The 16141-nt window shown below is 42.6% G+C and overlaps 1 protein-coding gene across 2 annotated transcripts in view; it reads left to right on the top strand.

Moving 5' to 3' along the window:
• The window catches only part of DMRT1 (doublesex and mab-3 related transcription factor 1), a 91043-nt gene that overhangs the window by 2783 nt on the left and 72119 nt on the right, over positions 1 to 16141 (top strand). The window contains exon 2 of one of the 2 annotated variants that reach the window (XM_061132173.1): positions 959 to 1142. In XM_061132173.1, the coding sequence (XP_060988156.1) occupies positions 959 to 1142 (184 nt within the window). Of the gene's footprint in view, positions 1 to 958; positions 1151 to 16141 lie in introns of both variants that reach the window. The other variant, XM_061132172.1, reaches the window with a different exon arrangement.

Here is a 16141-nt window from a genome sequence, read left to right as displayed (position 1 = left end):
ACTTTTCAACCTTTCCCTGTTATTTAAAAGAAGAGGGACCATGAGGAGTGTCTTAGGTATGCTGGGTCCTTTCCAGCCCCCACTGGGGAATATCACACCTGCTTTCTCCTTTTCTGTCCATCTCCACCTCCACCTCTTTTTCCAGGGACTTCAACACCATATTGCAGCCCCCTTGCCCCCGTTCCTTCCCTCCACGATCCCCCCACCCCACAAAACAGGGCTCTGTGGGTCTCCTGAGCAGCCCCTGCCTCCATAGTCTACCCTGCTCCCATGTTGCGGGGAGTTCTGCCTCTTCATCCTTACCTGTCAGGCTTCTCTCATGCTGCTCTTCACTGCCCTGTTCCAGTACCACCTCCGCCCATCCTTGCGCTTAGAGCCCTTTTGTGCCTGTCCTGTGGTGGTTGACGGTTTGTCTTGAGTTGTAGTTGCATGCTTGCTTCCTGTCTCTCCTTTCAAACAGTGAGCACCTTGGAGTCTAATCTAATCTAACCTAATCTTACTGTATCTCGCTGGTCTGCTCATGATTCCTAATACAGCGGCCTTTTACATATTTGTGGAAGTGATCCCATTCTCCTTCCTTCCTAAGCTGTCAGTGCTGACTTCTGCTCTTCACGTCGAATTCCTCTGCTGACTCTGCAGCTCTTTCTCATCCAATCTTTCCTCCTAGTCTACATATACATTTGTTTATTGAAAGGTTTTTGAGCACTCACTCAAAGCTCTAAAGGACCTCCGATTCTCAACCATTTTTCAGTTTTGGCTGCACATCAGAGTTACCTGGGTGGCTATGAAAAGAAATGAGGGGAGAAAAAAAAAAAGAAATGAGGGATTTTCAGACCATCCATTACCCTGGAGGTAATGGATGGAGCTGTTTGGGATGGGTGGGGCTTTAGTGGTTTTGGCAAAGCTGTAGGAGTGATTCTGGGGTGCTGGAGGGTGACCCATTGCCCTGTGCTTCCAGGTGGCCCTGAGACGGCAGCAGGCCCAGGAAGAGGAATTGGGGATCAGTCACCCCATCCCGCTGCCCAGCTCGGCTGAGCTGGTCGTCAAGAGAGAGAATAGCGGCAGCAACCCCTGCCTGATGACTGAGAGCAGCAGCTCCTCGCAGCCGCCACCGGCCAGCAGCCCCACCACGGCACCTTCAGGTAAGCCTGTGGGCCAGCTGGAGGGAGGAAGGGTGTGGCCACAAAGACAGAGACTTGAGATGGTTCTGAGCCCCAAAGCACATGCAGAGCTTAGAGAGTTTCTGAAAAGATCCTCCCTCTGAAGGTCTGTTTTGGCTGCCTCACAAAGAAGGTGGGCCCGAATTCTAGAACCAGAAGTTAGACAGCTTCACTTTCCTGTTGTTTTTTTTGCCAAGGCTGAATGTGGACAGAGTCAAAAATCACAGAATGCCAGAGAAGTTAGTCCAGAATTCATCTCAGTCAGCCCTTCCGTTCACGGGATCCTCCTGGTAGGAGCCAAAGATCCTTGTTTCCTAAAGCTGAAAGTCCTTTCTCTGGGAAGGATTGCAATCCACTTGGGGAGCATATCTAAAAAAACCAGATTCTAGGTTCTGAGTTTCAGTGGACACTGGAATTGAGGCAAGGCATGTCTCATTGGCTTAAATTCTCTGTCATGCGCTAAGATTATATCAGGGGCTATAGATGTATGCTAATTCATTTCATTCTTAGAAGAAGGAGGTGTTAATTCTATTTTATACTTTGGAAAATTGAGGTATAAAAAGTTTTAGTGACTGGCTACATCTGTCAAACTAGAAAGTATCTGAACTGATCCATCTACCTCCAAATCTCAGTGCTTACTGCACTGGATGTGTAAATGACCTCGAGAATCATGGTGCTCTAGAGCTGTACTGTCCAACATGGAAGCCCCTAGCCTCATTGGGCTACTTAAGTTTAATTACAATGAAGTAAAATTAAAACTTATCCAGAGAAGATATACAAGTGGTAGAAAGCTCACGGAAAGTTGCTTGATAGAATTAGTCATTAGGGAAATGCAAATCGAAACTATAGTGAGATACCACCTCACACCAGTTAGGATGCTTACCATCAAAAAACCAGAAAATAACAATATTGGTGAAGATGTGGAAAAATTGGAACTTTTGTGCACAGTTGGTAGGACTGTAAAATGGTACAGCTGGTATGGAAAACAGTATGGTGGTTTCTCAGAAGTTGAAAATAGAATTATCACATGATCCAGCAAGTCCACTTCTGAATGCATACTGAAAAGAATTGAAAACAGCATCTTAAAGAGGTATTTCTACATCCATGTTTATAGCAGCATTATGCATAATAGCTAAGATGTGGAAGCACCTCAGGTATCCACTCACAGATGAATGGAAGAGCAAAATGTGGTAAAAAAAAAACACAGCTATTTAGCCTGAAAAGGCAGGAAATTTTGACACATGCTACAGCACGGATGAACCTTGAGGACGTTATGCTGGGTGAAATAAACCAGTCACAAAAAGACAAATACTGTATGATTCCATTTATATACTTGAAGTAGTCAAAATATAGAGACAGAACTTGGATTGGTGGTTGTCATAGGCTGGGCAGAAAGTGGAATAGAAGGTTATTGTTAATGAGTATAGGGTTTCAGTTTTAGGAGATGGGAAGAGCTATGGAGATAGATGATGGTGATGGTCGCAATACATCACGAATGTAGTTAGTATCACTGAACTGTGCTCTTAAAGGTGGTTGAGATATTTGTTTTTATGTTGCATGTATTTTACAACAGTGAAAATAAAATTAAAAATTTTAAACAGTTGGTTCCTCAGTTGCGCTAGTCATATTTCAGATGTTCAACAGGCACATATGTAGCTAAAGCCGGCCATATTGGATAGTGTGCGCTTCCATTTCTCACTAAGCTCCATTTAATGGCATTGGTCTAGAATACAGGGGCTCTAAGAAACTCCCCAAACTAGGATCTGTGACATCCCATTGGCAAATATAAAGACATATATTTCATACTAAACATACACGCTGAGATTCGCAGAATCTTGAGCCTTCTACGGCTCCATGAAATGTAACCTTAGAGTAAGTTTTAAGTAAACCTTTCATGAGTTAGTTTGCTGTGCTTAATCACTGGGCTAAAGTTGTCAGCTACCTAGTTGTCATTAACTAGCTGTGAAGCTTTGGACAAGTCACTTAAGCTCTCTGGTGGTCTTATTTCCTCTTCTCAAAAATGAGAGATGAGCTCTTTGAGGCTTTTTAAGATCCTCAGAGTCTTGATTATTATAAAGAAGAAGATTAGAGGGCACCAAAGAAGACAGGTGAGAGACAGTTACATTACCTGCTGCAGGTAGGTGTGTCTGCGTCCCTGTCCCTGGGTGTGTGCCTGGGGCTACAGAATCTCTAGTTAACAAAGGGAATGGTATTATTTTCTTGTTTTAGCTTGGTCGTGCATAAAATACATTTATAGCAGTTTCAGAACTTTACTTTTCATGAGAAGGAAGGGGTATATCTATCAGAAATATGATTCTCGCACTTTGGGATTTTAAGCTGTATCTAATTACCAGAAGATAATATCGGGTCAGGGCAGACCTGGTGGATTCAGCTGGAGGTCTGATACAGGGATGGTGGTGGGGGTGCCAGAGGAGTAGAGAGGGGAGTAGCTCATTTGATGTTCAGAAACATCTTATGAAGTAGGAATTATTATTCCTATTTACAGATAAGGGAAACCGGTGGAAGGGAAATTCCCCAGAATAAAGCTGAGTTGAGCTGGGATTCAGTCCAGGTCTGTCCCATCTCAGAGTCCACGGATTTGCCACCTGCCTGTGAAGGGAGGCTGTGGGAATAGTTGCTGTGTTTTCTTGGAAAACGGACAGTTGTGATTAGAGTTTATGGTTTAATCCTCAGACGGGATTTAGAGCTTATGGGCAAATTGAAGCATGTCAGAGGCAGCACCATTCTTGGCTGGCACAGAAAGCTGCAGCCAGTGGTATTCACGGGGAGAGAGACAGAGGGACAGGCCCGTGATGGATCAGCATCAGTCCTGGGCCTTTCGTTGGGAACCAGGGGTGAACTTGGCTTTCCCTGCTGTATCCCACATTGCACTTCATGGAAAGGGGCATCAGAGTTTGATTTTACACCCCAACATGGTGAAGCCTTGAAGGATTTCAGGCTAGATGGAGTTCACAATGACCAAGAAGTTCTTGCAGGGCATCTCAAAGCGGTGATAGGGAAAGTTACAAATACAAGCAGCAGAGGAGCATGACAGAAGGTTCAGGGTCAAGGAGGATGTGACCAGATTCCCTTCTTCGCTCCTGGAGCTGATGGACCTTGGAGTCATTTCAGAGTCTTGAACCAACGCTCCAAGGGAGGATGTGTGGAAGCCAGTGGTGTGTGGTGCCCCAGGCTTAGCTGAGGGCAGGCGGCTTTGCCCGTCTGGGAAGATGGGCCCTCCCAAACCAGCCTAGCTCATCCCGGCAGGGCAGGAGCCTCGTCCATCATCATCACTCACAGGACTTTCACCAAAGCCCTTGAGTTGGGATTGTGAACTTCTGAACTGGAACATGAGCAAGAGAAAAACAGAAATGCCAGTAGAATTAAACTGTATATATAGAGAGAGACAAGGCAGTGAAGGGAGGGAGGGAAGGGGGAAGAGAGGGGGAGAGAGAGAGTGAAGCAGATGAGACAGGTTGAAGGATGTTCCTTAAGTTTTATGTAGCACGTGGGGTGTCCCACTTCCTACCCCAGTGTGCTACTGACAAACATGTAACTAGTATTACATCTCTAGAGGTAAGAATTTCTTTAAAATAGCATTTAACTTTATGCAGGAGTTGGTAAACATCTATCAAGTACAAAAACACACTCAACGACTACTTTCCAATCCCCAACTTGTGGGTCTTCTGTTTGTTACCCCAGAATTACATGTGTAAGCTTTATTTGTTTATTGTCTTTGTGTGTGTGTGTGTGTGTATATATATATGTATATATAATGTATATATTTAGTATAGCAGGAGTATATTGCTCCCGCTTGTGTGTAGTTTTTTTCTTTTTTTTATTTAAAACCATGGCATTTTTTAATGGCCTGGTATTCCGTTATATCAATGTGGAAGGCTAGGGTTTGTAGTTATTTTGTGAAAGGTGAAAGTTGTAGTTGTCATGGAACAGTGCAGCCCTCCAACTGGATCCCACGAGGGGGCAAGTTGCTCACTTTCTCTTTCTAATACGTGATGTTGAGTGTCTGCAAGGGCAGTGGCTTAGTGAAATCCAGTAGATGTTTATGTCCTTGAGGCTTCTTAGTTATCTCCTTTTGGCTCCTGAAAGTGCCCAAGAATTATTGCCAAGATTATTGGCTGAATCCTGAGGCCACTGTGAAAGAAATTGAATTTGCTGAATTGTCATTTCATCTATTGGAGAGCTGATCCCTCTGAGTAAGTTAACTTAGCACAGTCTCTGCGATCCTTAGCTGAAGATTGGCTAAGCTAGATCAAAACACTGCCGCATGATTACTCCAACAATGGGTATAAAAGATTCTATGATTGTGGGTAACACGGTGAAGGAACAACGTTTTGAAGAAATGCACTGTTCTTGCTATCTTTTATATTAACAGGATCAGATATGCTAATAGGTGTACTATCAATTAACAAATGATTTCTTCCTAGCCATTTTGGAGGTATCCAGAAAAAAAGGTGAGCAATTTTGGTTATAAATGACCATGAGTTAATAACAACTTCAGCATTATTTCTATGATTTTACTCTTTAAATTTTAGCTATATATATACATACACACATTTATATATATAAAGTTATCAACTTTATATGTAAAGTTTATATATATAGTTTATATATATATATAAAGTTCAACTGACTTGAAAAAATCTCATGAGCATAATATATGTTAATATATATATTTTGAAAGTTATCAGCTGACTTGAACAAAAATCTTATAAGCATTCCCCTTCTTTGACATGTGGGCTCCTTCCTGTTTTATTTCATACTGTATTTTGCTTTTCCTTAGCCTCCTGTGCAGCAAGTAGAAAGCCATTTTACCTGGAGCTTACGCTAAAGTCTCCATAACTCTCGGCTCTTCTGTGCAGAGCTGTCAGATGAAGGGCTGCATTGTGGAGAATTTGGTTTGGCACACGTGTCCTTTGTAAGTGAGAACCTGAATGTTATCTCCTGGGGCCCTCCCTTCTGGAGCACCCCAGGCTTGCACACACACTCGCATTCACACTCCCCCATATTGAGCCACCTCCTGCATGTCAGGCCTTCCCCCACTGCCCAGGGCCTGTGACCTGTGGCTTTCACTCACCTTTCCCCTGTTAGGTCAGCCAGATCTGCGTCTGATAATGACGGGACACCCTCCTTCACTTCTCTTCCTTAGCTAGGAGTAATTCCACTTCAGCACAGAGAAAGAGCTCATTCGGTAGGCAGCATAGGCCTTCCTGGTTGTGTACTTCCTAAGGGCTCAAATCCTGTACAAACATGCAGTGTGGTAGTTTTAAAATGGAATAATGTCCCCATGCAGTTTTTTGCCAGTGAGAAAGGACTCATGAACTAACAATTAAAGATGTTGAGTTATTTAAGTTTCTTTAAAAACAAACTTTATTCATTAGAGAAGTTACAGATTTACAACAAAATTTAGAGGACGGTATGGAGATTGCCCATAGATCCCCTGCCCCCACACATAGACAGTGCCCCCATTATCAGCATCCCCCACCAAAAGCACATTTGTCATGACTGATGACTGACACAGACATGCCACCATCACCCAGAGTCCATAGTGTACAGTAGGGTTAACTTTGGTGTTGTACATTCTGTGAATAGATGATGGTGTGTGTCCATTATTATAGTATCATACCAAGCAGTTTTGCTGCTCTAAAAATCTTCTATGGAGTTATTTAAACTATTTCAGTTTTTATCTTCACACTTTTCCATGTTGCACAGAAAGAAGCATTTTACCCAAATTAGCTTGAGAGCAAATATTTCTAGGATTCTGGCCACTTACATGAGATGAGCTCTATTTGATTTTAGACAGAGCTCAATTTCAAGTAGAATGGAAGATGTGGAAATTGGGTTTAAAAAGGCCTTCAGATAAAAGTATTCCCCCATTTTATTTTCAGAGTCAAAGAAATTTCCAGGATGTTTAATGAAATGAATCTCCTTAAACTGAAGTAAGAATAGGAGGCTTGAATGAAAGAAAACCCTTAAGATTAATTGTACTGATCATTTTGATAGCCTAGTGTTTTAAATAGCATCTCAATCAATTTTATTCATTCTAATTGCAGTCTCTATTTACATGTTAAATATAGCAGTTAATTGACCTGATAGAAATTCTACATAGACAGTATTTCTATAAAGAAATTGACAACAAAATATATAGGAAGTAGCCTACTGGTCTACCTTGGCTAGAATGAAAATTTGGAGCCATCAAAAAAGGTAAATACAGGGTTTAAAGTTATAAATTAGTTTTAATTGAAGTATAGTTGACTTAACAATATTACTAGTTTCAGGTGTACAACATGGTGATTCAATATTTTAATAGATCATACTCCATTTAAAGTTATTGCAAAATAATGACTATATTTTCCTGTGCTGTACAAAAACAAATTAGTTTTTTTTTTATTTTTTAACAAATTAGTTTTATAATAGCATATGTAAAAGTCAAAAGAAGCGTGTGACTGGTTTGCACTTCTGTCTCCATTGTGAAAGTGTAATCTTAAGGGCAGGGATTGCATTTTATTCATCATGTAACTTATGTGCATAGTATAGTACCTGGCTTTGTAGTACATGGTTAGTAAAGTTTTGCTGAATAAATTAATAATGACAATTAAATTTGAAATTTTGTTTTAAAGCACTGTGTTAGTGATGAACCCACCTACAGATACAGAGTAAAATCACTGATCAATCTGCAATTTTGGTGATATTTTTAAGTGTTTCTGATTTTTTAAATGCCTAAAAATTGAAATTAGTTTAACAGCGTAAGGTATAATTCATATTCTGTACACTTTGTCTGTTTAAAGTGTAAAATTCGGTTCTTTTTTTTTTTTAGTAAATTCACAGAGCTGTGCAACCATCCCTGTAATCTAATTGTGGAGCATTTTCATCTCCTAAAAGAAACTCTACCCATTAGTAGTCATCTCCATCTGCTCCTACCCTGGGGTCATAGGTGACTTTTTTCACTTAGCCTGATGTTTGCAAGATTTACCCCTATTGTGGCCTGTATTATTATTTATTATTCCTTTTTAAAAACTCAGTAATACTCCGCTGTATGGATATGGTGAGGTTTTTAATTCACCAGATGATGGACTTCTAGGTTGCTTACACTTTTTGGCTATTATGAGCAATGCTTCCATAACATTTTGGTGTCAGTTTTGTATTAATATATATTTCATTCTCTTGAGTATATTCAAAAGGGCACAATTTTCTGAGGCATATGGTAACACTTCCCAAGTGGTGCTAGTGGTAAAGAATCTGCCTGCCAGTGCAGGATACATAAGAGAAGTGGGTTCTATCCCTGGGTCGGGAAGATCCCCTGGAGGAGGAAATGGCAACCCACGCCATTATTCTTGCCTGGAGAATCCCATGGACAGAGGAGCCTGTCAGGCTACAGTCCATAGGGTCACAAAGAGTCAGACATGACTGAAGTGACTTAGCACACACACACACACACACGGTAACACTGTGTTTAACCTTTTGAGGGACTGTCAGAGTGTTTTCCAAAGAGGCTGCAGTGTTTTGCTACACTCCCACCAGCAGTGTGTGAGAGCTTCAGAAAATTCATGCTAAAGTTTTTTAAAATGAAAAGGTAGCATGCCTTCATCCTGGCAGAAACTATAAAGATACAAAACCCAGTCAATGGGTCTTTGGTGACCAGAAGTTTAGATCATGGAGGATTTTCTGGGATTGCATCTTATTATCACTAGAAATATTAATATGGTAATATTGCCTTTAAAAAATTTCTTCTTTTCCCTCATTATCACATATATTTTATAGTGAAAGGAATAGTGTTTGAGGAATTAAACCACAGACGAACCCAGTGACAGGTTTTCTTTGTTGTATTATCGGCTGATAGAAACACTGGTTTGTCTCTGAAGGGTTTAAGCAACTTTCTAGACCTTGGGTGACAAGCATTTCCCCAGAACAAGGGAGAGGGAATTCTATTGCCCTAGAAACTTAGCAAGAATAATTTTTTTTTTTTGCAAGAATAATTTTTATCTTTGGGTTTCTAAAAGTGGAAGGTTGCCATCACTCCTGTGGAAAGCAGAAGAGAAACTGAGAGCTGGGGAGAACAGAGAGCTGTTCTGCACGTTACCAACGAGAAGAGGGTCGTTCATAGGTTGTCATAGCTGTTGATAGCGTTGGAAAACTTTCATAGGTGGTAACGCAGGGTATTGCTGTAGGGCAGTGCAGCCTTGCATTTGCTCCCATAGGAGACTTTTGGAATGTCAGAAAGCTCGTCTGTGTCAGCTTTCTCCTGTCTGCTCCACAGTGTCCCCCCGAGTCCTTGACTCTTGGGTTCCTGGTTATTTGCTGGTTCAGGGATCCTGTCCATTGACCACCCCCTCAGCCACATACTGCTCTTTGGATCTTGTGAATGCCTTCCTGTCTCATCTCTTGTTTTACTAGCTAATTTATTTTTGAAAGATTTTATTGTGGCAAAATATACATAACATAACATTGACCATTTTAACCGTTTTTAAGTGTACAGTTCAGTGGCATTAAGTGTATTCACATTGTTGTGCAGCCATCCTCACCATCCTTCTCCAGGATTTATCTTCCCAAACTGAAAGTCTAAATAAATCTTCAGAGTGAGAGCTCCGTGTTCTCTCTCTCATGGCCTTTTTGCTGAACACAGCCTCTTTTGTTAGCTTGGCTTTCTTGGCCTTTGGAATCACCTGTAGACTATTGTGAGATGATTGCTTTTATCTTGTCAACATCTGTTCTTTTCTTTCTCCCTTCTCCCAGGTCTGCAGTTTTTGCTTTATTGCTGACTTCTGTCCCTGTTCATATGCTACGCTTAGTTGCTCAGTTGTGTCCGACTGTTTGCAATCCCATGGGTTGTAGCCCGCCAGGCTCCTCTGTCCATGGGGATTTTCGAGGCGAGAATACTGGAGTGGGTTGCCATGCCCTCCTCCAAGGGATCTTCCCAACCCAGGGATCGAACTGGGGTCTCCTGCATTGCAGGTGGATTCTTTACCAGCTGAGCCACCGGGAAAGTCCATACACCAGTCTAATCTGTGCCTCTGGGGGTAATGAAGACTTTTAAACTCTAGGAAAGTTTCTCAGAGGGCTGAGGCCAGTAGGGAAGGGGACCTAGAGTAAGGCCTGATGCGCGATACTGTGAATTCTGTACCTCTGCAAGGTGATCTGGACTCTGAGCCTAGAAATGCTCTGTGAAGTGCTGTGAAGCCCGTGGGCCCCTGAGGGCTCTGGCTGCTGTCTCACTGGTTCTAGACTAGTCATGGTTCCTTTGGCAATGGTCCCAAGCAACTCTGTAAGTGTGTGTCTGAATTTCTGTCTCAATCTAAAGGTGACTTTTCAACTTATAAAAAAATTCAATGTGATGACCAAACTTGCTGAACCAAATTGTATTTCAAACGCAGTCTCCTCTGGTCTCTTATGTCTGTTAGTGGAGTTTACAATCACATCCTGTCTTAGTGTACAATACCACTGAGCATACTTTTCAGAAAACAATGCACAAGAAACTCTTAAAATAAGCTATAAGTAGCTGGTTTGTTGTCAGAAGGAAGTGCCAATTCAGTATTCAAGTAATAGCATATTTTCTGATGTTTATTGGCAGTGAGAGTTCTCAAATATGCTTCAGACACCCAGAGTCAGCTCAGTCCAGTGTATGCTCCCAGCTGACTTGGTATTGATTTCAGCATTTATAAAGCTACTCCCTATTTTTGCATCACCCTTTACTCTGGTCCTGCAGTTGAGGGTTTATCCAAAATACAGTATATGCAGTAATTCTGGGAAGCAGATTGGATCCATCTAACACTAATGAATGTTTGCTAAACTGAGTTGAATTCATCTTTGCTGATAAGTCGACTGTTTAGGCCAGAGTCCTTCCCTTCCTTTTTCCCTTTCTTCCACCTGCTTCATTTTTCATTTATTCAACAAATATTCATTATGTGACTGCATTGGGTCAGACCCTTTTCTAGGCCCGGGGTATACATCAGTGCCTAAAACATCTGTCTCTTGGGGATCTTGCACGTCTAGCAGGGGAGACAGTGGATAAACAAGTACACCAGTGAGTGAGCAAGATGCTTTCAGAAAGTATGAGCACTGTGGAGACAGAGTGATGGGATGCATGTGTCTGCAGGGGTCATGGCATTGACAGGGTGGTTAGGGAAAGAGGGCCCCCCGAAGGAGATTAAATCTGAGCTCCTCCTGAGTGACCGTGAGCCACTGTGGTCAAGGTTTGGAGGAGGAGCCCTCCAGGCAGGAGGCACTGCAGGGTGAGGCGGCTCCTAGAGCGGGATGCAGGCTGGTGTGCTCAGTGCTGAGAGCCAGGGCGATGTAGCCGGGGGCCACAACTCGCCAGCCCTTGGAGGCCACAGAAGGAGTTGGGATTTTATGGTGAGTGCCATGGGAAGTCATTGGAGTGTTGCAGCCGTGAGTGCTGTGATCTGGTTTACTCTCTGCAGAGGTCTCTGCTGCCGTGCGGAGTGTAGTTTGAAGGGGGAGCACACAAAGACTGTGCAGTTACCCAGGCAAAGGGGTGCCGCTTGCACCAGGGTGGTGACAGTGGAGCTGGAAAGAAGTGACAGGAGGACTGTTTTGAGGGCAAGTTTACATCTAATTTTGGTAGATGTCACCCGCAGCACTCCCTCCAGAGAGAAGCTGCCATGGCATTGGCGGTGCTAGGTTCTATGGGGTTTTACTAGTCTGAAAGTTTGGTGCACGTGGGGTGGTCAGAAGAAAAGTGGCCCCCCAGAGAGGTCCTCACCTCTGTCCCAGGGGCTGGTAAAGATGTTACCTTCAGAGCAAAAGGGACTTTGCAGATGTGATTAATTCATGGGTCTGCAAGTGGGGTGGTGACCCCAAGATTCCAGGTGGGCACATTCTAATGCCTGAATCCTTGGAGGTGGAGAACCTTTCCTGGCTGCACCAGAGATGCCACAACAGAAGATGCCAGGAAGTTTCAAAGTCAGGAAAAGACTTGACCACTGTTGCTGGCAAAGATTTAAGGAGTTCTCTAGAATCTTGGAACAGCCCTTAGCTGACAGCCAGGGTAGAAAACAGGACTTCAGTCCTACAACCACAGGGAACTGAATTCTTCCAGCATTCTGACTCAGCAGGGTTAGGGATCCTTCCCTGGTGCGTACAGAAACAAATAAAGACCTGTTAACACCTTGATTTCAGCCTGGAGAGACCTGGGTCAGACTATGGGCCCAGAAAACTGTAAGAATAATGCATTTGCATTGTTTTAAGCTGCTAAATTTGAGGCAGTTTGTCACACAGCAATAGAAAATGAATATAGTTGATATAGTTTATATTTCCCCTTTCCTTTGTTACTGAGACTGAACATTTTTCCATATGTTACAAGATCATTTGTATTTTTTTCTGTGAGCCATCTATGTATCCTTTTGTCCATTTCTGTATTGAATTTCTTATCTGAGAGTTCCTCATTTATTATGGAATTGGCCCTTTGTGATATCAGTTGCAGTCCCTCCTCCCACACACACTATTTGGTATTTCAAGCCAGAAGACTAGCTGAGACGGCTGGGGGCAGACCGAAGAGGCCAGGAGCCTGAGGATTGGCCCTGGTCACTGCACTCTGTGGACGAGTGGAGGAGTCTGTGGCTCGTCTGTTTCCCCATCAGCAGACCAGAGCCAAATAGAAATGTCCCCATGGTGGAGCAGATGCACTTGACATGTTCTTCACACTCTTCCAACTTCTGTTAATACCCACATTTCAGTGTAACCATGGGCAGAGCTCAAGTTAAGCTAAGGGGTCCAGTGATTAAACCATTTTACATTCATGTCTGGAGCTGTGGTCTACAGATTCCAGTATTACTGTCTGGTGTATAATAAGTCAGCACAGCCATGACTGTGGAATGGGATACACTTGTCTAGTCAGATAATCCAGGCTGCTGGAGACTAATCTTATCCTTACCAATGTTACATGAAATTAGAGTCCATGTTACCCATAGACTCTTTCAAAATGATTTTACTGCTTATTTGATTGATATGTGTTCGGGGTTGTGCTTCCCCCAGGGTGAGGGCTAATTGTTATTTACCAATTTCCAGATTAGTTAACAGATTAACCAGTCTGTTAGTGCCAGATTTCCCTCTTAAGAGAATGGTATGTGGTAGTAGAGGCTTGAACAAAGGTCTTCAAGATGAAGATACCTGGAAACAAGAGTTTTGCTTTTACCTGGAGAACTATATTGATACCTGGGGAGGAAGCTCTATGTTGTTGAAAGAACGTAAGATCTCGGGTCCAAAGACTTGCCTGTTACGCAGCCTTTTTTGATTTTGAGCAGTTCATTTATTTCTCAGAGTAGTCTGTTTTCTCATTTGTGAAATAGATAAAATATTAATAATAATGCCTCCCAGTTTATCTCATAGAATCAGTGTGGTGCTCAACTAAGATTTTAATGTAAAACTTTGTAAACCACGACAGAGTACAGAAACAGGCCATCAAACCCAAGTTTCAGATACTACAATGAGGAGCAGAGGAATGAGGCCGGATATGATCCACCCTATAGCCATAAACTGTTGTGTGTGTGTGTGTGTGTGTGTGTGTGTGTGTGTGTTTTTCCTTCAAAAACCTAGCTCCATGAGCTGGCATGCCAATTGTGTCTCTGGGTGAGGCGTACATAAATCCTCAAAGTTCCTCCAGCCCAGCCCGTACACCAGCAACCCGGAGTCTCTGAGACGCATCCATCTTAACGCTCACACAGTGAAGTGTGAGTAAGCGTTCCCCTTCTTTTCTTGGCTTTGCTTTTTTCTTTTTGTCTTCTTAGTTGTACTGACACATGTCTTTAGTGTTAGCCATCTCTCACCCTTTTTAAAGGGAGCAGGGAGTGTTGGAGAACCACACCGTTACCCAGGACTTGAGTAGAAGGAAGTTACCTTCGGCAAGGCAGGTAGAGCACCTCCTCTGTCTTGCTGCTGCTCTCAGTTTGGACAGAAGTAATATGATTCAGACCTTGGACCCAGCCTGTCGAATGAAGAAGCAGGCACGTTGGTACAGACCTGGCCGGGGAGGGAAGAGGAGTCCCAAGGACATGATTCTGACACCTTCATTTCTAACGCAGTGGATGAGGAAGGAATTCACAAGTAGGAGCGACATGTACTATGCATAATTTCTCATTGACAAGTTTGAGTGTGTCTGCAGCTGTCCCAGGGCACCCCACCCTGTCGCTGTTGCCTCGTGGAGCCCCGACATCCACCGGATGAGGGTGGTAGTCACCTCCCTGTCGCGTGCTCCCATGTTTTTATCTGAGAGATGGAATTAGGAGTTACAGGGGAAAAGGAAGAAGAAGCACATCAAAGAATTTTCTGGTGGCTTTTGAAAAGGGGCCTTATTGGCTCAGGGTTGTTAGCTTCGGGTGTGCTGTTTGCATCATGAAACACCTGGGGTTTGTTTTTTTTTCTAAAAGATTTAGATAAACTAGAGAGGATCCACGGGAAGGGCAACAAAAATGATGTATGGCTTGGAGAGAAGGAGAATAACAGTCTATAAATATTTGAAAGGTAATATAAAAGAGGGAGAGAGATTATTTACAGCAACGGAGAGGAGTTTGACAGGCAGCAAAGCTTACATCTAGGAGCAGGGGAGAATTGGGTAGGACTGAAGAAGCAGAGTGTAGAAAGGGTGATTATGCAAAGAAATGTAATTCTCACATTAGTTTGTGTTGCCAGGAGCTGGCATGGCAGGAATGAGGGGTGTTTCTCAAACTGAGGATCCGATCCGTTCACGACTGTGAATAATGTGTTCTGATTCCTGAGTCTAAAGGGAGAGAACGGGCAGTGCTTTATCCTTTGCTGCCTGGGTGTGTAATCTGTTAAATTCCCAACTCTTTGGCATCATGTTTTCAAAGGAGACAATAATGATTACAGTACTATGAGCCCTCATTTACTGAGTGTCTGCCTCATGCCAGGTATGGTCTTAGCTGCTTTGTTATTTATATTCTCATTTAACCTCTACAACAACTTTGTAAAATAGGAACTATTTTTTTCTACTTATAAAGAAACAGATTCAATACCATGCTTAAGATCACACATATTTTAAGTAGTGGAGTTGGGATTCCAGCCTGAGTCTGACTCGGAGCCCATGCTCATGGCCTGTACTGAGCTCCCTTACTCTGGTCATGATAGTAATTTGGGACCCACTAGGTAGCTAGCTTACTAAGCTAGGTGAGCAGTTTATATCCAGGTACAATGGTAAGCAAAATAGTTGATGTCCAGAGCTTCTTGCTTCTCTTTTTTTTTGTCTTGAGATTTATTCTCTCAGTAAGTGCTACATTATTAATATACTACATTTTCTCATTTTGTATTTTTAGTTATACCATAGGCTTTAACCAACCTCACAATTATATGGCAATGTGTAGAATCTTTGGTAAGAAAGAAAATTTGATAAATCAGGCATTACCCCTGATCTTAAATGCGAGTCGTAGTGGTCATTCCTTGTCAGTACTGTGTATGTTCTTGGCTTTCTGACTGTGATATTATATAGCATCCAGTATATTTGCTAAACAAACAAACAAAAATACATAGAATCAACTACTCAGAAGCAGGGTGAAGAGCTAGTTTTTCCCATCAGTGCAAGAAGACACTAGACCTGGACTGAAGACCTGAGTTTACTCGGGACTCCATGTTCCTCCGTGTATAGGGCACCTTTCTCAGCTACAGGCAGCTTTTTCCAGGTGGCAGCCTCATCGAGTTTTTACTGGTAGCCACTGAAAATGTATGTAAATGACAGATTTTTCCACCAGTGAGACATTACAGTTAAAAGTTAACATCATTGGCGTTAGCAGCTCTTTTCTTGACTCTGCTGTTCTTGGTTAAAATCTAGGATAATTAATAAACGTTGAGACTTTGGGAGAAGTTGACCTTATTCAAAGGGGGCAGATCAGAGTTTTTGGCGGGTGATAAAGTGTCAAGTGAGTTTCAGAGATACACTTTCTGCTAATTCCACAACAGTTGCCTCTGTTTGGCCCATGGGGCCATGGACTGCAGAC

The sequence above is a fragment of the Dama dama genome, chromosome 29 (genome assembly GCF_033118175.1).
Source record: "Dama dama isolate Ldn47 chromosome 29, ASM3311817v1, whole genome shotgun sequence".
NCBI lineage: Eukaryota > Metazoa > Chordata > Mammalia > Artiodactyla > Cervidae > Dama > Dama dama.
This window is presented reverse-complemented; position numbering and strand designations above follow the sequence as displayed.